General features: G+C 34.7%; 1 protein-coding gene across 3 annotated transcripts in view; it reads left to right on the forward strand.

Annotated features, from left to right (window-relative positions):
• Wdr70 (WD repeat domain 70) overlaps positions 1 to 22,515 on the forward strand; it is a 279,175-nt gene that overhangs the window by 9,130 nt on the left and 247,530 nt on the right. For 2 of the 3 annotated variants that reach the window (XR_013424157.1, XM_078017631.1), the window contains exons 4-5: positions 2,816 to 2,936; positions 7,657 to 7,867. Coding sequence is in view for 2 of the 3 variants with exons in the window: in XM_078017631.1 (XP_077873757.1) it covers positions 2,816 to 2,936; positions 7,657 to 7,867 (332 nt within the window). In the remaining variant the exon portion in view is untranslated. The remainder of the gene's footprint in view (positions 1 to 2,815; positions 2,937 to 7,656; positions 7,868 to 22,515) is intronic. The other variant, XM_005325626.4, reaches the window with a different exon arrangement.

Consider the following 22,515-nt stretch of genomic DNA (forward strand, 5'->3'; position numbering starts at 1 on the left):
TAAGCCAGTGAGTTTTTTTTTAAATAGAGAGAGAGAGAATTTTTTAATGTTTATTTTTTAATTTTAGGCGGGCACAACATCTTTGTTTGTATGTGGTGCTAAGTATGGAACCCAGGCCGCACGCATGCCCGGTGAGAGCGCGCTACGGCTTGAGCCACATCCCCAGCCCCAAGTGAGTTGTTAAAAATTAACAAAAGTGGGGTTGTGGTTGTGGCTCAGTGGCAAAACAGAACGCTTGCCTAGCATGTGTGAGGCACTGGGTTCAATCCTCAGTACCACACATAAATAAATATATAAAAACTAAAGGTACATCAACAACTCAAAAAAAAAAAAAATATATATATATATATATAAAGAAGCCAAATGAATCATTTCAGCAAGGTTTAAGTACTGTGGGTAAAGAGACTATCACAATTAGAAAACATTTGTTTTAACTTGTATTTCTAGTAATCTTATTTCCTTTACATTTTATCTTAACTTATTTCTTCCTACTAAGTAGTTACTATAGTGAAATTTTCAGGTGCTGAATTACATTTATCGGAATCTGCAGTTTCTGTGAATCCGTCTAGAAGGGACAGTTGTTTTGGATAGTTTGCTTTAACTTAAAGTTGTATACATATGGGATGCTTTTATTTTTTTTTAATCTTTTGTTTAAGTTGTAGTTTGACACAATACTTTTATTTTTATGTGGTGTTGAGGATTGAACCCAGTGCCTTGCACATGCTAGGTGAGTGGTGTTCTACCGCTGAGCCACAATCCCAGCCACGGCCCTCCTCCTCCCCCCACCCCCCACCTCGCCTTTTTTTTTTTTTTTTAAGACAAATTGCTACCCCAAAGTAGTAGCTATAGGGAGGGGCCCAGCTTTGCCTGAAGCATAATGATGCCTCCCATCTGGAGAAAATTATTTTCTTAGCGAGGAAAAGATAATGAGGCTAATAATTTAGCAAATAAAATTTCTGCATCGTTATCTTCCTTATTAAGGACAGAATTGGCCCTAAGCTTATCCTATGGGATAAGCTGAGAGTACGAATGTCCCCTCAACGTGTAAGTGTTGGAGGGATGACTGAAAGCAGAAAGAGAGTAGGAGCCGAACTGGCTCAATCTAAATTCTAGATACTATGCTTCTATTTTTTTTTTTTTAAATTCAGCTTCATCCATAGAAGAATACAGAATTGTTGACTCTTTTAACCCATCTCAGTTCAGTGGATAGCAGAGAAAATCAACATGAGCTGGAATTATAGTTTGCCTTGCCTCTTCCCTGAGAGATTTTATCTTCCAGATTCTACTTGAAAAGACTAGTTCCTTGTTGATACTTGCTGGTTATCTCTTTGTCTCTCTTCTTTCACATTCCAGCAACAAGACACTAAAGAATACAACACTGCAGTTAATAAATGTCCTTTGCTACTGCTTAACTGGATGTACAATATTGTATTTTGTTATTAAACAAAGGAAAAATGTTAAAGATTATCTCAGGTTATTAAGAGAGGTAGCAACTTAGAATCAAACTATATAATTCTTTTTCTTTTCAGTACTGGGGATTGAATCCAGGAACACTCTACCACTAAGCTACATCCCAGCCCCCCCTTTTTTTTTGTTCTAACTTAAAATAGGATTTTGTTAAATTGCTGAGGATGACCTTCAACTAGTGATCCTCTTGCCCAAGCCTCTTGAGTACCTGAGATTAGAAGTGTGTGCCATATAATTTTTTCCTACCTAAGTGCCCTCTCCAGTTGCAAAGTGAGATTACCAGAGGAAAAAACCTAAATTTTGTGAATAATTTTTTTCCTTTTTAAAATAAACAACTCTAGAAATCTATAATAAAGGGGAAAATTTTCTAGAATTTTAGTAGGTAGTCTTGACTAAAAATCCAGTGTAGGAAATTCAGAAATGAAAAAAGCACAGTTTTTGGTTTAAAATGTAACAAGTAAATTACCTAAAATCTCACGTCTGGAGTCTTTTTTACATATCACCTTCTTTTATCATTTTATATTGTGCCTTCATGGTTCATAGACTATTCACATGCTAATTTGCATTGCAACTCTGTTAATGTTTTCTACATTTCTACATTTTCCATCTGTTTTTATTGGTTGCATTTTATGTTGTCATGCAGTAATTTTGTTCAATTTTTTCCTATTGATCATTTAGTTAGTAACTTTTCTTTTTAACTTTATTGTGGTAAAATAGAAGATAAAATTGATCATCGTAACAATTTTTAAGTTTTTAGTTTTGTGCAACTATCACCACCATTCATCTCTGTTGATTCTGTTCATCACATAAAACTAAAACTTTATACCTATTAAATAATAACTTCTCGTTCCTCCTCCCCCAAGTCCTTTGTCTCTGATTTTAGCTACTCTGTATTACCTCATGCATCATATAGTATTTGTAATGGTATCATACAGTATTTATCTTTCTTTTTTGTTTGATTTGTTTCACTCAGCATTGCATCCTTGAATTTCCTTTTCATGGCTTGAATAATATTCCATTGTATGGATATACCACATTTTGCTTATCCTTTCTTCTGTAGATGGACACTTTGGTTCCTTCCACATTTTAGCTGTTGTGAGTAATGGTGCTATGAACGTGGATGTACAAACGCCTTTGTAAAATTATGCTTTCAATTTTTCTGAATATATTTTTTTCTAGAAGTAAATTGCTGGATCACGTGGTAATTTTGTGTTTAATTTTTTAAGGAACTATCACTGTTCTCCATCGTGGCTGTGCCATGGCTAATTTACTATTGTTGGTAATACTCTAAATCACATTTTAAGTTTTGAAGTCTAACTGTTGGAATTTCTTAAAATAATCTTTTCAGAAGCAAGAGAAAAAGAAGAAGAAATGAACAGAGAGAAAGAATTAAGAAGACAAAGTGAAGATACTGAACCCACACCATCAGGCTCAAATATGGCCAGAGATTGCTCAAAATCATTATCCAGGTGCCTGATTCTCTCAGAAGGCTTCTATTAAACTATTATTTTTCTAAGTGTTCATAACACAATTTAGACAAAGATCCTGATATTAAAAGCTTATATAGGAGGCTGAGTCAGGTGGATTGTGAGTTCAAAGCCAGCCTCAGCAAAAGCTATGCGTTAAGCAACTCAGTGTGACTTGTCTCTAAATAAAATACAAAACAGGGCTGGGGATATGGCTCAGAAGTCGAGTACCCCTGAGTTCAATTCTTGGTACCACCCCGCCACTCAAAGAAAAAGCATATTATATAAGAGGCAATTATCTGTTCCTAGGCCATGAAAAAGTCCTATGTCCTATTGAAATCAGTGGGATTTTATTTATTTATTTATTTGGTACTTGAGATTGAACCCAGAGACACTTTGCCACTGAGCTACATCCCTAGCTCTTTATATTTTTTATTTTGAGACAGGGTCTCACTAAGTTTCTTAGGGCCTTACTAAGTTGCTGAGGCTGGCCTTGAACTTGTGATTCTCCTCCCTTATATTCCAGAGTTGCTGGGATTATGGGCTTTTGTCACTTCATCTAGCTCAATGGGATTTTTAAAAAGTATTCCATATAATATGTTTAAATCTATGCATTTAAAAAATTACTTTAAAGTGAAGCTTAATACTAAACTAATTATTAAGAACTTTAAAGAGTATGAACATAGATAGATACCAAATCTGGGTGGAATAATAAAAAAACCCTAATGTTTAGATTACTATTATTGTTATTTTTATGGTTGAGAATCAAACCCACAGCCTTGGCATTTAAGGTAAGCCTTTTATCACTGAGCTATATCCCCTGTCCTACATATATTATTAATTGTCAAATTGATTCCATAAACTTTTCATTGTCTAAATATAATATGCTGGGCAAAATCTACCATGGAATTGATTTACTTTTATTCTTGGATAAAAGTATAAATACAAAAACTCATGCTATATAATTTCATTTTTTTGCTCACCTATTCTTTGGTGTAGATCTTTAGTACCTCAGTCTAGACTCTTGAGCAGAACCTTAAGTCTATATCTTGGTGTTTGCTAGAGTTTGTGTCTATTGGGAAGCAGAATGGGACTAGAAGTCCAAGTCTCCCTTTTAATTTTTTGGTACTGGGGATTGAACCAAGGGACAATTTATCACTGAGGAACATCCCAGCCTTTTTTTGCGGGGTGGGGGGGAGGTACTAGAGATTGAACTCATGAGCACTTAACCACTGAGCCATATCCCCAGCCCTATTTCGTACTTTATTAGAGACAGGGTCTCACTGAGTTATTTAGAAAATGTTAGGCATTTGTATTTCCTCTTAAGAAGTTAGTAGAAAAAACAATTTTGTTTATGAATTTAGTTCCTAAATTGAAATTGTATAACCATAGACATTATTTAATGCTTACTTAAAAATCTCCTTAAAAAGTCTTCTGAGAGCCGAGGGCACTCCTGTAATCCAGTGGCTTGGGAGGCTGAGGCAGAAGGATCAAGAGTTCAAAGCCAGCCTCAGCAATGGCAAGGCACTAAGCAACTCAGTGAGATGGTATCTCTAAAAATAGGGCTGGGAATGTGGCTCAGTGGTTGAGTGCCCCTGAGTTCAATCCTCGGTACCCATCCCCCGCCAAAAGAAAAAAAAGAAAAAAGAAAAAGAGTCTTCTGTGAAAGAGGATTTGATGTTTCTCTATTTTCTCATCCAATATATGCTATTTCTCATGCTCTAGTTTATGTTTTGATACCACATTAAATCAAGGCATATTTTAAAATATGGAATATATTCTGTTTTCTATCAAAGACATTTTTGGAAATAATTTCATGGACTTTGTTTTGTTTGGGTACATTAGAAGCAAAACACCAGAAATGGAGTTAGAAGCTACATAAAACCTAATGCATTTTATCCAGATTTTATGTGGGTATTAAGGCTGGATAATTAGCCATGAAATCAGCATAGATAACTTTAGTTCTCAGTTTAATGCTTATTTTTGAATTAGTTAACTTAGCATGGGTACTAAGGATCAACATTTTAGTTTAGAGCTGTAGAGGCTTTGAATAAATTTGCATTAAGAAGTTCTGTGGCTTCTAAGTGCATATAGCTGGAAGTTGTCCTTTAATCACAAGGAAGATAATTTGATGAGAGTAAATAACTTAATATATATTTGTTGAATCATTCAGTAGTTTATTCATTAAGCATCGTCTGTGGAGTAGACACTGTTTTAGGCACTGGGGATATAGCAGTGAGTCAGGTAAGAACTCTGTTCTAATGGAGCTCATATTGGGGTGGGATATTTTAGGGAGTGGACAACAGACTATAAACAACTAAATAACCAATCAAATAAGATAATTTAGCATACATGTAATGAAGATTAGAATTGTAAGGTAATTAAGGTAATAGTGCCTTGGGGATGTGTGAAAATTTAGAGAAGTTGTGTTCTGAGGCCTGTTTGAGGTGGTGATAGTTGAGGAAGCCTGAATGGTGGCAAAGAAGCCATATAACAAACTATGGAAAGAGTGACCTGGAAAAGAGAACTGCAGTGCAAAGACCCTCATGGTGAATCAAGCTTAAACTGTTCAATTAAGAAAGAAAGCCTAGGGGCTGGGGATGTGGCTCAAGCAGTAGCACGGTCGCCTGGCATGCGTGCGGCCCGGGTTCGATCCTCAGCACCACATACAAACAAAGATGTTGTGTCCGCCGATAACTAAAAAATAAATATTAAAATTCTCTCTCTCCCTCTCTCACTCTCTCTTAAAAAAAAAAGGAAGTTTTATAGCTCTTTGTGTAAGGATAATGTGTTTGTGAGAATGTATTCCCTCCTGTGTTGAATCTAGATGAAAATAAAAAGAAAAATCTCATTTTTCCCATCAGTAATTGTTGCGTAACCTTCTATATGTCAAGTATCTCTTAGATGCAAGAAAGAGCAGTGAGCAAAACATAAATTTCTTCTTTCATGGAGCTAACATACCTGAGATACTTTATTAGAAGGTTCTGATGCTTTTAATCTTTCAAAACATTTGAAAGATTAAAAAAGATTAATTGATACTATAAGTAGTGCTGAATTTTCATCTCTCTGGAGATGGGATGGAGGTATGGTGGATATTGGTGGCTCTCAAAATGCCTAGAGATGTTTGATTAGAGACCTTAAATGTGGTCATAAGTGTCTCAAAATATTTTAGATTAAAAGAAAATGGCTGGGGCTGGGTATGTGGCTCAAGTGGTAGCACGCTTGCCTGGCACGCGTGCGGCCTGGGTTTGATCCTCAGTACCACATACAAACAAAGATGTTGTGTCTGCCGAAAACTAAAAAATAAATATTAAAAAAATTCTCTCTCTCTCTCTCTTAAAAAAAAAAAAAAAGAAAATGGCTGGATGAACGAGTGGTGCATCCCCAAGGCACTATTACCTTAATTACCTTACAATATCTGTAAGCAACTCAGGAGGCTGAGGCAGGTGGATTGCAAATTTGAGACCAGCTTTGGCAATTTAGTGAAACCCTGCCTCACAAAAATAACAGAAGTGGGAAGGGCTTGCCTGGCATGTGAAGCTCTGGGTTCAATTCTCAGTACTGGGGGAAAATGAATAAATGGGAATCTGTATATGCCTTAGTGAAGATGTGTTTTAGAATCCAAGATTGCTAGTTTTAACTTAAAATGTTGGCAGTTTGGCAAACTTGGATTACTACTCAGAAATAATTTGTTGTTTAGGATTTGTATTGGAACATTTTAGGAGTTATATTAACTCTCTTACACGAATGGCTTTATTTGCTCCTGTGGCAGTGATTCAATTCAGATATAGTTAATAGAGTCATTGGTTATCTCAAAGGTTTTCACTCTTATGGTTCTATTATTTTATAGTTTTTCTTTGTTGTTCTCTTTATAGTAACAATGATTTAATGAGCCTCTAATGTATAATTGCTGTGACTTGTTATCTTTGATTTAAGTTTGGGTAAGATAATTAGAAATTTTTTTTTTTTACTTTCTTAAGATAAAAATAATATTTGAGTTTGTGCTAGTTAGATTTTCATTATAGTGACAGAATACCTGACATAAACAACTTAAATGCAGGAAAGATTTATTTTGGCCCTCATGGATTTAGTTCATGGTCAGCTAGCTCCACTGTTTCTGAGCCTATGATGAGACAGAAAATCATGGGGGAGGGAAATGGCAGAGCAAATTGCTCAACTCATATGGCCAGGAAGCAAAGAGAGTGGGGAAGGGGCCAGGGACAAGATGTACTCTTCAAAGGCATGCCCCTGTGAACTACTTCCTCCAACTGGGCCCCACCTTCTGATAGCCCATTCATCTATCAATCCATAAGTGAATTCACCTATTGATGAGATCAGAGCCCTCATGATCCATTTACTTCCCCAAAGCTTCCTCTCTGAACGTTACTGCATTGAGGACCTTCAATTCTTCAACATAAGCCTTTGGGTGACATTCTAGATCCAAATTGTAACATTTCTATATTTAGTATTTGAATTACCAGTTGAGAAACTCAAGTGTTAAAAGAAGAGGCAGGGGGCTGGGGTTGTGACTCAGTGGTAGAGTGCTCACTTAGCATGTGTGAGGCCCTGGGTTTGATCCTCAGCACCACATAAGTCCATCGACAATTAAAAATATTCTTTAAAAAAATAAAAAAGGCAGGATTTTCTGAATAATACGGTATATTTAGAGGTAGAGTTTTTATAGTAGCAAAGGCAAATCATTTCTTTTTTTCTTAATTTTTAGGGATACCAGTAGCAGTGAAAGTGAAGACACTTCTGATTCTTCTTCTGATGAGTTAATTGGTCCTCCTTTACCTCCTAAAATGGTAGGAGAACCAGTTAATCTTATGGAGGAAGATATCCTTGGGCCTTTACCCCCACCGCTTTATGAAGAAGGAGAAGATGATGATGATGACGAAGGAGAAGATGAAGGAGAAGAGGAAGTAAGTATTCAGGTATAATTTAAGAATTCATGGGAGTGGCATCTTTATGTTTAAATTTTTTTTTGGTACCAGTGATTGAACTCAGGGCCACTCGACTTCTGAACCACATCTTCAGCCATATTTTGTATTTTATTTAGAGTCTCACTGAGTTGCTTAGCATCTTGATGTTGCTGAGGCTGGCTTTGGACTCACCATCCTCCTGTCAGCCTTCCGAGCCTCTGGGATTACAGGCAAGCGCCACTGTGCCCTTCAGGGAGCGCCATCTTTAAAATAGTGTAGAGATGAATTTCCTGCTAAACTGTTAATCATGAGTAAGAATAAAGGAACAGAAAACAAAACAAAACGAATCTGAAAAATGCTAGAAGAAGGAAACACAGCTAAAAACTAATAAGTGGAGATAATGTGTTAAAAAGAAATTAATATTATATTTTATTAAATCTATACATTCAGTATAAATAATGAAGAAAGCATGGGGGAAATTTAAAAATAAATTGGATCTAAAATTATCATCAACAATGAAGTGGAAGATGGGAGAGTGGGATTAGAATTCGTTCATTTCGACATCCTTGAATTATTTTGGAGGAGAGTAGAGCTATTAGTTAACTTGATACTAGTTTAAGTTCAATGTATAAGTTATAGTTTTAAGAATAATTCCCCAAAGAGTGAAAATAGAATACATAATCTCCAAAATAGTGAAAGGAAACTTGATTAAAGTACATATTTGACACTTGGAGTAGATGATTTTTCAAATATCTCCTTTCTCTGTGACAAATGATTTTTAGTAGTAATTAAGAAATGAAATGAATAGTAATGATAAGAAAAGAAATAGCTTTTGTCAATCTGTTAGGGATTTTGTCAAAATTGGTATTTGAGTATTCATGTTCATGGACTCACTATACCAAATTTGTCAGTTGACCAAATAAAGTTTTTTTTTTTAATTTTTTTTTTTTTGTTTTAGGTGGACACATATCTTTATTTATTTTTACGTGGTGCTGAGGATCCAACCCAGTGCCTTGCGCATGCCAGGCCAGCGCGTTACCACTTGAGCCACATCCCCAGCCCCTAAATAAAGCTTTAAATTTAAATTTTATAATCTTTATCACATAAAACAATGTGTGTAATGTGTGTGTGTGTGTGTGTGTGAGCCTTTATAAAATTAGGAAAAGTTGATAATTTCGTTAAAAATCTTGTTTTAATAATAAATTCTATTAATTGCAATTTAAAAAAAATTTAGTTTGTTTTAATTAGTTATACATGATAGTAGAATGCATTTGTGCATTACTGTGCCCCAGGTTTTACTCTTGACTGGACTACTATAATAGTCATTTAGGGAATAAACAGTAGTAAAATATAGAGACAACATAGAGTAGTGATTAAGAGAGTAGGTTCTGTAGCCAAATGGGGCTCTTTTACCTCAAAACAGTAATTTTTGGCAAATTACTTAGCCTTTCCGTGTCTGTCTGTCTGTCTTTTATAAAATAAGACTATCAACTCAAATTGTGTGGACCTATTGAATGAGTGAATGTATATATACAGAATCTTTAGTATGGTGTCTGATATTTAAAGTGCTCAATTAATGTTTGCTACTATTATTAAGGTCATTTATTTTAACAGCAAAACAGGGAATTGAAGAAAACAGTTTATAATAAAAGCATTTAAAAATGAAACTAAAAGGGAAGTTTCATACTATGTTAAATAAGTTATTTATGCTTCCTTATAGCAGTCAGGTTTATAATAATTAAGGAGCAATAGATACATTCTCTTTAAAATTAGGAATTAAATAGAGATGACAGCTGTCACATTAGTAATATTATAGACATTTAAATTTTTAAAAAATATTTATTTTTTTAGTTTTAGGTGGACACAATATCTTTATTTTATTTTTACGTGGTGTTGCAGATCGAACCCAGTGCCCTGTGCATGCCAGGCGAGCGTGCTACTGCTTGAGCCACATCCCCAGCCCAGACATTTAAATTTTTGTATTTATTTTTTGGTTGTAGTTGAACACAATACCTTTATTTATTTATTTATTTTTATGTGGTATTGAGGATTGAACCCAGGGCCTCGCACATGGTAGTCAAGCACTCTACCACTGAGCCCCCCAATTTTTTAAATTTTAACTTTTTGGTACCAGGGATTGAATCCAGGGACATTTAACCACTGAGCCACATCCCCAGCTCTTTTTTAAAAATTTGAGACATGGTCTCGCTAAGTTGCTGAGGCTGGGTTTGAACTTGTGATCCTCTTGCCTCAGCCTCCCAGACTGTTGGGATTACAGGTGTGTGCTACCATGCCTGGCGTATTAGAGGCATTTTTGCTAATTAAGGATAACTGAAATGATCAGGACTAATTAGAAATGAGAATATTATTAGAGTTGATTTGACTGTACCTTAAAATGAATTAATCAGAGAAGTTATAATAGATTAACAGTGTGTATTTTAAGGGTTAAAAATGAAAGGGATAATGTTTCACAACAAGAACAACAACAAAAAATTAGGAAAGTTAGGAAAAGATGTGTCTGAATATTAAGAATATAAAGCTTTCCAATAATAAAAGAATTTGAATAAGAAGCATTAAATAATCAGTGAATCATAAAAGAATTTGAATAAGAAGCATTAAATAATCAGTGAATATTTCTTAGTTTTCTTTTTCTTTCATCCTACAGAAATTAATTAATTAACCCAACCTTATTTCCTTGCCTAAACCTGGCTATTAAGTTATCGTGTTGCTGTTTACATCCAGACTGTTAATGATACTTTAACAGTACTATGCTATCTCCTGTATTTGGTAGCCTGTGAGGTTGAGCCTTGAGCTGCCGGTAACCGAAAATTCAAAATAGCTGTGGTTTAACCAAGATGAAAATGTTTTTTCTTTCTCAGTGAATTAGTCATTAAATGGACCAGACTGATTTGCAGGTTTAGAATATTCCAGACTTAGGTTGCCTCTGTTTTTTTTTTTTCCCCCATGACAATCCTCAATTTATGAGCTTCAAGATGGATGCTCAAGAGATTGCCGTTATTTATACAGTTCTGTTAGTAGAAAGACAGAAAGGATAAAGTAAAGAAGGCTAATAGTTTTGAACTTTACATTTTTCTTTCATTTAAGAAGTATAATATTTATTTTGGAAGTCAGAAATTCAGCTTCCAATACCAAAGGATGGATTATAGAGGGCAACTAGCCACTATACACTGAATGTATATTTATACTCAGTGTTTGGTACTTTCAGTTATAGCAATAGTAAATTATTTATTTACTTTGGTTTTTATGTCTTTTTAGCCATTGTGAATAGTCCTTTGATACTGTATGGCGCGCGCGCACACACACACACACACACATTTATTTATTCATTATGCATATTTTATTTTACTACATACATTGTGAACATTAGCTCCTTTCTCCGAAGGAACAGAACATGAAATTTATGGATACTGATACAGTTTTCAAACTCTTAGGATTTGTTTACTGTATTAACATGCATGGATTTAATTTTAATTATTTTGTGTCTGGCTGATTCTCTTGTTTGCTTATTTTACTGTTTTTCTTCAGAAATGAATTGTAGTCTTTATGGTTCATTTAATTAACCTATTAAGGTTCAGCTTTTCAATTTCAGTTTCTGTGAACATTTCAACAAAACCAACCAAGGTGAATTAAAATAGATTAGGAATCATAATATAGAGGTTACATATCCTTTACATATCCTTTCAATATATGTACTTTTTCAAATATGTATATATTTTTCAGATGTTTTAATCACTTACCTATTGCTTTTCTCAAAAAGTAGACCTCTAAAAACAGTAATTTTTTTCAAAGTTTTCACAAGTGGTGTATTTGTTGCTCAATTTAAGTTTTTATAGGTATTTCACATCTGGGATGATAGGACAAAATGGGTTAAGGAAAGATTTATGAAACTTGTTTCAGCAAAGATCTAGGCAAGCTTGACTATATATCCATCTCTTTCACTTATATATAGAATCATGGGGAATGCCCATCAGGTAAAGGAAGATAGAAAAATTGTCTTTTTTTCTTTAACTTTACAAAAGAATTTTCAGTAAAAGATCTTAATAGAAAGTACATTTTGAATGATTCACTGTTTAGGGAATATTCCTTGTTAAGTAAGTAAGCAAGTTATAGGTCTAAACAAAATAAGCTATCTGCCTTCAGTTGAATTTATGGTTATCATTTTTTTTTGGTTATCATTTTTAATAGCAGGTTTTACGCACTCTTCTTTATTATTTATACAACTAACATATTATAAGTAATTTCTTAGCACTGGGTTCATTAGTAATTCAGAATATTTTTTCAATGACATGTCTTATCTTTCATCAGAATGGAGTGATACATAGAAGATCTGATTGATAAATGTTATCAGACCTCACCAATCCTGTTAGCCCATTAATTCTCTCTGATAAAGGGAGTTGTTAATTTTGATGACACTGATCAAAACTTCAATATTTGTTTCCCATTCCTCCATTTTTCCTTCCCTGTGCATTCAGTGCTTTCAATATGAGAATTCATTGAAGTTCTGACCAGCCTTTAGGGACATTTCAAAAGTGATTTCCTCTAAGCAACTTTTCCAGATGTCAGCTGCATGTGCTGCTTCCCAGGCTTGGTTTCTGTCTTCTTTAGCAAACTTAAATTGTTTTCCTTGTTAAATCATCATTTTTTCCTTGTATTAATTCTTCTGCCTCCCTTTTGCAATCATATGGCATGATCTCAAGTACAGAGACTAGCAGATAAAAGATAGTCATTTTTAAAAACCCTTATAGCATCTATATTGTAAGTATAGAAGTAATATGAAATGAAATATGAAAATGAAATCAAACATTTTTTGGTTTTTATAATCGAAATGTTCATTTTATGACATTTTATTTATTTTTTTTCCTTTATGACACGTTGACCCTTAGTTTTAACATGGAAAATGAAAGTAGGGATAGAAGAACAAGCAAATATGAGTGAAGAAATGAAGGTGAACATCTCCTAAAGAACCATTATATATGCCTTGTCCTGACCTTATAATTTATTTACATAATAGTTTAATAATTGTGAGAGCTGCCCTGAGGTAGAATGTGATTGATTAAATTGTATAAATCATAGTTCCTTATTATTCTGCTTTCTCAATGAGTTTTTTTTTTTCAGTGTCTTTTTTTTTTTTTTATTGATTGTTCAAAACATTACAGAGCTCAAGACATATCATCTTTCATTCATTCGACTCAATTGGGTTTTGAGCTCCCCAAATACATAATACAGACTCACTTCTGTTACATACTCACATTTTTACATAATGGCATATTAGTGACTGTTGTATTCTGCTACCTTTCCTATCCCCTACTATCCCCCCTCCCCTCCCCTCCCCTCCCATCTTCCCTCTCTACCTCCTCTGTTGTCTCAATGAGTTTTTAAAAAATTTGTTCTCATTAGTTATACATGACAATAGAATGCATTTTGACATATATAACTTCTCATTCTTCTGGTTGTACATGATGTAGGATTATACTAGTCATGTAATCATATATGCACATAGGTCAAAATGTCCAATTCATTCTCCTGTCCTTCCTACCCCACTTCCCTCCCCTCCCTTCACTCCCCTGTGTCTTATCCAAAGTACTTCTAGTATTCCCTATCCATCCTTCCCCTCTTATTGTGAATTAGCATCTTCATATCAGAGGAAACATTCAGTTTTTGGTTCTTGGGATTGGTTTATTTCACTTTTTAAAAAACAGTGTAAGAATGCTTAATGATTTTTAACTTGATAATCTAAGCCAATCCATTTACCAGCAAACGCCATAATTTCATTCTTCCTTAAGGGCTGAGTAATAGTCCATTGTGTTTATGTACCACATTTTCTTTATCCATTCATCTGTTGAAGGGCATCTAGGTTGGTTCCATAGTTTAGCTGTTGTGAATTGAGCTGCTATAAACATTGATGTGGTTGTGTCACTGTAGTATGCTGATTTTTAAGTCCTTTGGGTATAGACCAAGGAGTAGGATAACTGGGTCAAATGGTTGCACCAGTGTGCAACCACCAGTAGTGTATGAGTGTGCCTTTTCTCTCACATCCTTGCCGAAATTTATTATTGCTTGTATTCTTTTTTTTTAAACATTTATTTTTTACTTGTAGGTAGACACAATAATTTTATTTTACTTTTATGTGGTGCCGAGGATCGAACCCAGTGCCTCACATATGCTAGGCAAGCACTCTACTACTGAGCCACAACCCCAGCCCTTGCTTGTATTCCTGATAATTGCCATTCTGACTAGACTGAGATGAAATCTAGTTTTGATTTGCGTTCCTCAGATTGTGGAAATATTGAACATTTTTTTCATATATTTGTTAGTTAGTTGTATTTCTTCTTCTGTGAAGTGCTGTTCAGTCCCTTAGCCCCTTTATTGATTGGGTTATTTGTCTTTTTGGTGTTGAGCTTATTTAATTCTTCCTATATCCTGGAAATTAGTGCTCTATCTGAGGTGCATGTGATAAAATTTTTCTCCCATTCTATAGGTTCTCTCTTCATATTCTTGATTGTTTCCTTTGCTGAGAAAAAGCTTTTTAGTTTGAATCCATCCCATTTATTGATTCTTGATGTTACTTCTTGTGCTTTAGGAGTCTTGTTAAGGAAATCAGTTCCTAAGCCAACATAGAGAGATTTGGGTCTACTTTTTCTTCTATTAGGCGCAGGGTCTGTGTTCTAGTGCCTAAGTCTTTGATCCACTTGAGCTGAGTTCTGTATAGGGTACGAGACAGGTTTAATTTCATTTTGCTACATGTAGATTTCTAGTTTTCTCAGCACCATTTGTCGAATTGGCTATGTTTTCTCTAATATATGTTTTTGGTGCCTTTGTCTAGTATGAGATAACTGTATTTATGTGGGTTTGTCTCTGTGTCTTCAATTCTGTACCATTGGTATATGTGTCTGTTTTGGTGCCAGTACCATGCTGTTTTTGTTACTATGGCTCTGTAGTATAGTTTAATTTTTGGTATTGTGATGCTTCCTCCTTCAGTCTTCTTGCTAAGGATTGCTTTGGCTTTTCTGGGCCTCTTATTTTTCCAAATGAATTTCATGATGGCTTTTTCTCATTCTATGAAGAATGTCATTGGGATTTTAATAGGAAATTCATTAAATCTGCATAATACTTTTGGTAGGATGGTCATTTTGACAGTGTTAATTCTGCCTGTCCAAGAGCATGGCAGATCCTTCCATCTTCTAAGGTCTTCTTCAATTTCTTTCTTTAGTGTTATGTGGTTTTCACTGTAAAGGTCATTCACCGTTTTTTGTTAGATTGATTCCCAAGCATTTTATTTTTTTTTGAGGCTATTCAACATGAGTTTTTGATAGCTCCAGAATTTGAAGGAAAATTACCAGAGTACATGTTAGTAGGTATGTTATAAACTGCACTGTTGAAATAGATTACATTTTATTCATATACATTTTACTTTACTTACTGATAAGTAGTTAGGCTTAGTTTGCCTAAATCATGGATTGGAAATATTAATGTATATCACTCATTTTTTACTTCATTTTACTTATACACCATTGTATAAAATTGTTCTTTAAAATAGAATTTGAAGCTTTATTATTATTTTTTGTAATGAGATAAGTAAACAAAAATTAAGGTGGGAAGGGTTAGAGAAAGGAGGTAAAAAATAATTTTTTAACCATTCCTATTATTGTACATGAACCAGAAGGTGTTTTTTTTTTTTTTTAATAATTCTTTTATTTATTTATTTATTTTTAGTTTTCGGTGGACACAACATCTTTATTTGTATGTGGTGCTAAGGATCAAATCCAGGCCCCAAAGCATGCCAGGCGACTGTGCTACTGCTTGAGCCACGTCCCCAGCCCCCAGAAGGTCTTTTTAAAAAAGTTTTATTGGTTATTGATGGACTTTATTTCTTTCTTTCTTTATTTGCTTATATGTGATGCTGAGAATTGAACCTACTGACCTAGTGTTTCCCACATGCTCAGCAAGCGCTCTATCGCTGAACCACAACCCCATTCCCCCCAGAAGATTTTCTTTTTTTTTTTTAAATTTTTTTAGTTATAGATGAACATAATACCTTTATTTTATTTATTTATTTTTATGTAATGCTGAGGATTGAACCCAGTGCCTCACACATGCTAGGCAAGTACTCTACCACTGAGCCACAACCTCAGCCCCAGAAGTTTTTTTGTTTTAATATTTTTTAGTTATAGGGGATACAATATCTTTATTTATTTATTTTTATTTGGTACTGAGAATCAAACCCAATACCTCACACGTGTGAGGCAAGTGCTCTACCACTGAGCCACAACCCTAGCCCTGAACCAGTTTTTTTTTTTTAAGGTTAAGAAGGTTGTAACTCATGATTAAATGGAGACTTTGGGATTATTGAGGATTTTCCTCATTCTTGCTATTCTGTTTCCCATTACTACAGAAAATTGAAATTTAGATTTTTATGACCGTAACTAAGGGCTAGATGTAACAGTGTGTTTTTAGTTGTGAGCACCTGTTTTTCATGAACTTTATATGACTCCCTGGCTGGCACGTTCTGTGATTGAGAGTCCAAATTTGGGCCACCACTGTGCTTCTCTGTCTTTCTGTTCTGAGAGTTTTCATCCCTTTGGCATTGGTCATTGCCAACCACCTGTATCAGTCAGTCTCTTTTCCTCATACATAGGGAAAAGTTAAAGAATTAAAAATGGCTAAAACTTCTCTTCTTTTTCAGAATTTATATTTTGGTAGTGGATTGAACCCAAGGGTACTTTACCACTGAGCTATATTGCCAGGTCTTTTTTATTTTTTGAGACAGGGACTCACTAGGTTGCTGAGTAGCTGAGGCTGGCTTTGAACTTGTGATCCTCTTGCCTCAGCCTCTTGAATTATTGGGATTACAGATGTGTACCACCATGGCCAACATTTATTTTAGTTTTCAGGAATTCATTTGAGAATAAACTGATTCATGAAGAGTTAACAGGAATTGGCATATACTGAGCACTCAAAAATGTAAGGTTTTATCGTTTTTATAATCATCATCAATATTTGATTTAATGATTAATTTTGATTTAATTGAAGTTAGGAAGAAAAGTTTTTAAAAAACAGTGTAAGAATGCTTAATTATTTTTAACTTGAAAGGAAAATTAGTATTATTTAAAGCCAAGCAATTTAATTATACCTGCAAAATCCTGTCAGCAGAGGATGCTAGAAGCTCTATTCCAAAATTCAGTGTATGCATTCCTTAGCATTTTCAAACTGCTTTGTGAAGGTGTTCATTCTTTGAAATGGGCACTAGGGGGCAGTAGCAGCATTTTGGCAAAAATCCATTTTTTTTTCTGGCCGTTACCTGCCTACAGTGTAAGGAAAAAAAGAGAAAATCTTTGATAAATGTTTTCTATAAATTGGAATAAGTGAATTTTAGATTGAGATTAATGCTGGCATAATTAATTTTATATTGTTTTGGTATTTGACAATATTACAACAAATGCTTCTAAAATTTATCTTAAACTTTTTAGGTAACATGATAAGAATTAGCAGCAAGAATTCTAAGGATAGGCCCTTCTTTTTTTTTTTTTTTCTTAAAGAGAGAGAATTTCAATATTTACTTTTCAGTTTTCGGCGGACACAACATCTTTGTTGGTATGTGGTGCTGAGGATCGAACCCGGGCCGCATGCATGCCAGGCAAGCACACTACCGCTTGAGCCACATCTCCAGCCTGGATAGGCCCTTCTTAAGATTTTCATTTGTAAGGTCACATAAGGTTTACTTTTCTGATCACCAGTGTGACTCAAACTTTTTAAAATATAGGTATTACCTGGGTGTGGTGGCACATGCCTTTAATCCCAGTGACTTAGGAGGCTGAGGCAGTGGGATCCCAAGTTTGAGACCAGCCTCAGCAAGTTAGCAAGTCCCTTCCTTAAAATAAAAAGGGCTGGGGATGTGGCTCCGTAGTTAAGCACCCCTTGGTTTAGCTCTGAGAAGCAAAAAATAAAATAAAATCAAAAAATGTGTACTAGACCTTGTTACTTCTCTGTTCTAAACCCTGTAGCTTCTTCCTCATCACTTTGTTGAGAAATCCAATCCATCTGCTTCCACTCCCTGTCTTGCTCACACTGTTCTCTGGTCATACAGTCTTTTCAGTGATTTTTTTTTTTTTTTTTTTACTATTTTTGCTCTAACATGGAATCTTTCGATTTAGTGTCCCCTTCCCCCCAGGGCCTTTTGCATGCAGGGCAAATGCTCTACCACTGAATCTCATCCCCAGCCCCCTCTATTTATTTTCCTGCTTCATGAACCGATACCGAGAGATTCATATGACTCCCTCATTTTATTTGGATGTTGCTCAAGTGTTACCTCCTCTGAACACTTTACATAAGTACCTCCCTGCTTATTTCACTGTTTTCCATGTCACTGCTTTATGGTACTTATCTGACACTTTTGTTTATTGGTTTATTGAATTTCTCCTTATAAGCATTATGTTCCATGAGGGCAGTCACATTGTCTGTTTTATTGATGTATCTACAGTGGCTGCACAGGTCCCTGTGACATAGTAGGTGCTCAGGATATATTGGTTGAATGAATTAATTTCTCTCCTTTGTTTTTTTCATGGTTGCTCTCTTCTCTGTAAACACTTCACTGAATCAAAGTGATTTTGAACTAGTCACAATTCTACTTTAGATACCAGGAGCCCATATTCCATTATCACATTTCTAGGCTGGTCCTGCCACAGTTCCCTTGTCAAAGACTGCAGTCATTTTTTATTTGTTTGTTTGTGTGGTACTGGAGATTGAACCGAGGGCCTTGCATATGCTAGGCAGGTGTTGTCCTCTGAGCTACATTCCTAACCTGGGCTGGGGTCATTTTTAAGATTCCCATTGCCATATGGGCTTTTGTATCCTCTTAAGGGTGCTTTCTTTCTCTGAGCAGTGGTCTTTCTTTTATTCCACAAACATTTTGTAAATTTGCTAGGTGAGTGGACACTACTTATATGGACTATTTTCTTTATTCTAAGTAATTAGCATGCTGTTAGGAAGATGGACTAATTTATACAGATATTAGAAAGTGTACTATAAGTGCAATAAGGAAGACAGACTGAGCTCTCAGTTACAAGTTGTTTTAATATGTAAGTATTCAGCATTATACTCTGGTAAACATTTAAACATCTGACAATATAGTATATATAGTACAGTGAATTGCAAATCTTACTGATACAAAATTTCATTAAGTCCATGGAAATGATGTTTAAAAAGTCCTGCACTTCACCCAGAGTCATTGTCAAATGAGAGCTGGTTAGACCAGTTCCTAACTGAGAAAGAGAAAATTGACAAGAATGATAGATGATTTTAATAGATAGGGTTCAGGGGTTGGGGTTGTGGCTCAGTGGTAGAGTGCTTGCCTAGCACATATGAAGCACTGGGTTCGATCCTCAGCACCACATAAAAATAATAAAATAAAGGTTTTATGTCCATCTACAAGTAAAAAATATTTTTAAAAGATAGAGTTCTGACTCTTTGAAAGAATTGACAAAAGCCTTGAATATTTTTCAAAACAGCTCTCTAAATAATAATCCTGCCAAAGTCTATCCTATAAAGTTCAGGATATTATGTTATAAATTTTAGCTAGAATAATTACTCCACACTTCCCATAAAATTATACCTCATTCATTTTTTTTTTGGTGAGAGATTAAAAAAATTTTTTTTAGTTGTAGGTGGACACAGTACCTTTATTTTATTTATTTATTTTTATGTGGTGCTGAGAATTGAACCCAGCGTATCATACATGCTAGGCAAGTGCTCTACCACTGAGCTACAACCCCAGCCCCCATTAAGTATTCTTAAGAACTCAAAATCACATAATTACTTTATGTGCTCTTCTAAATTACGTTAATGAATACAGCCACAGAAAATCATATTAGGTTTTTAGTTTAGTAGCTATAAATACAGTATTTGAAAGTAAAATAACTTCCTTAATCTTTCATTCTTTCTGTTTATCTGTGAAAGTGGAATATTAGCAGGTATCGATTGTAAGGTTTTTTTAATGCTTTAATTTTAAAAAATGCTCCTAAAATAATGAGTATTTACCAATATTGATAGAATTTATCCTTTAATAGAAGTGGGTGCTTTCTGTTATCTTAATGATAAAATTTGCCTTGAATAAATTTTATGTTTTTAAAGTGCCAAATTAATAGAACAGCACACATACATATAAAAGCAGCACCAACAGAACTGACTTTTCAAATTCATCTAGAGGGGCTAGGACTGTAGCTCAGAGGCAGAGCACTTGCCTAGCATGTGTGAGGTACTGAGTTCAATTTTCAGTACCACATATAAATAAAATGAATAAAAAATAAAATAAAGGCATGCTATCTATCTACAGCTACAAAAAATTAAAACGAATTTATGTATACATCTTGATTCTTATTTGAAAAGACACTTTGTTTATAATATTTGTTGCTGAGGGCTAGAAGTGCAGCTAATTGTGAATTTGAAATGAGACCAAGACCACCAAGTTGAATCACTCGCTTACCAGGCAGCTGTTGGATGGTGAGTTTGCCATTTCACTACTGATCTGGATTAGAATCAGGGAGTCTTTATTTACTTTTGCATCCCACAATGATTGTACACTGTAAAGCCATTAAACATTTTTATTAAGTGAAGAAATTAGTGGCATAGTCTTAGTTTTCACTATCTTAAAAAGTGATAACAAGTTAGGAGTTCACTGTTAAGCCACAGGTTTTGTTTTATTTATGATAAAGAAATCAGCATAAACTGAAGTCTAGACTCAAATGATAGTACCTACAGTAGATACTTCCTTTGTATACTGATATTTCAGGCACTTAAAATGAATGAAGTTAGTCCTTCCATTACTTCAAGGAAGTGAAAGTAGGGTTAACCCCTTTTGACAGATAAAGAAATTGATAACTCAGAAATGTTAAGTAACTTCCCCATGGCTACCCAGTAGTAAATGGTGGAGCCAGATTTCAAATTTAGGGAATTGGTTCCAGAATCCATGTGCTTCCCATATGCCATACTTCACTACTAGTTGTGTCCTATTCTTTCTGGGTCATCCCTTGACTTTCATATGCTCGCCTTATGCTCCCTTTCATACATTCTTTGATTAGGACTGTTTTATGCATTCCAACATGCTTTTCCTTCTGTTTGGGTGCTGGACAGTGCTTAGTACAATTCCATTCATGTGGCAGTCTCTGTAAGCAGTGACCCTTATAGAGTACTGTGTAAGACCTATCTTCTTCATAAAGGAGGGATCTTTTTTATTTTTCTGATTCTAGCTCTTTTTCCCTGTGAATGTAGATCATTTTTCTTATTTTGAAAATTCAAAAAATAGAATTTAATCCCTCCTCCTTTGGACTACCTCCCCACTTGTTGTCATCCTCTATTTTATATTTCAATAAGAGTTTTATTGAGATATTAGTTATATATTTCAAAATTCATTATTTTCAAGTATATAGTGGTGTGTAGTGTGTTGACTGTGTGGTATAATCATCATTACTATCCAATTTTGAATACATTTTCATCTTCCCCAAAGAAATCCTATAACTTTTAGCTTTAATTTCCTGTACCCCCATGACCTTGCATGTGGTTGGCAAGCACTCCTATCTCTGAGCTGCATCTTCAGCTCAGTGGTAAGAACCATAAGGATTGTTGTTGTTTTTTGTTTTTGTGGTGCTGGGAGGATTGAACCTAAGGCATTGTGCATGCTAAGCAGTCTCTACCTACCAATCTAATTTCTGTCTCTATGGATTTTTCTATTTTGAACATTTCCTATAACTGTAATCACACATATATATGTTTTTTTGTGTGCCTTTTTTCACTTAGCATGTTTTCAGTGTTCATCTATGAAGCATGAATCACTACTTTATTCCCTTTCTTTGCCACAATATTCCATTATATGGAAATACCAACATTTCTTCATTCATCAGATGATGGACATTTACATTGTTTCTACTTGTTGACTATTATAGAAAATGGTGCTATGAGCATGTATGTATAAGTTTTTATACGCTGTATATTTTCTTTTTGAGGGTTGTGTATCTAGATGTAGAGCTGCTGTGTCATGGTAAATCTGTCTTTAACATTTTGAGGAACTACAAAACTGTTTTCCAAAATGGCCACATCATTTTACAATCTCACCAATAGTAAATGAGGGTTCAGTTTCTCCACATCCTCACTGTTTATTTTGTCTTTTTTTTTTTAAATAAATCTTTTTTTTTAACATTTATTTTTTAAGTGTAGATGTACGAAACACAATGCCTTTATTTGTATGTGGTGCTGAGGATGGAACCCAGGTCCCGCCCATGCTAGGCGAGCGCTCTACCGCTGAGCCGCAATCCCAGCCTTTGTTTGTCTTTTTTATTATAGCCATCTAGTAGCTATGAAATGGTATATCATTGTGATTTTGATTTACATTTTCCTAATGAAAAATGGTGTTGAACTTCTTTTCATGTGATTGATATTGACCATTGTTCCGTCTTCTTTGGAGGAATATGCTGTTCAGACCTTGTGCCCATGTTTCAGTTGGGTTATTACCTTTTTTATTGTTGAATTTTAAGGTTTTTAAAAAATATATTGTGGAGGGGCTGGGGCTGTAGCTCAGCAGTAGACCACTTGCCTTGTAGATGTGAGGCCCTGAGTTCAATCCTCAGCACCACATAAAATAAATAAATAAT

The sequence above is a fragment of the Ictidomys tridecemlineatus genome, chromosome 1, assembly GCF_052094955.1.
Source record: "Ictidomys tridecemlineatus isolate mIctTri1 chromosome 1, mIctTri1.hap1, whole genome shotgun sequence".
Taxonomy (NCBI): domain Eukaryota; kingdom Metazoa; phylum Chordata; class Mammalia; order Rodentia; family Sciuridae; genus Ictidomys; species Ictidomys tridecemlineatus.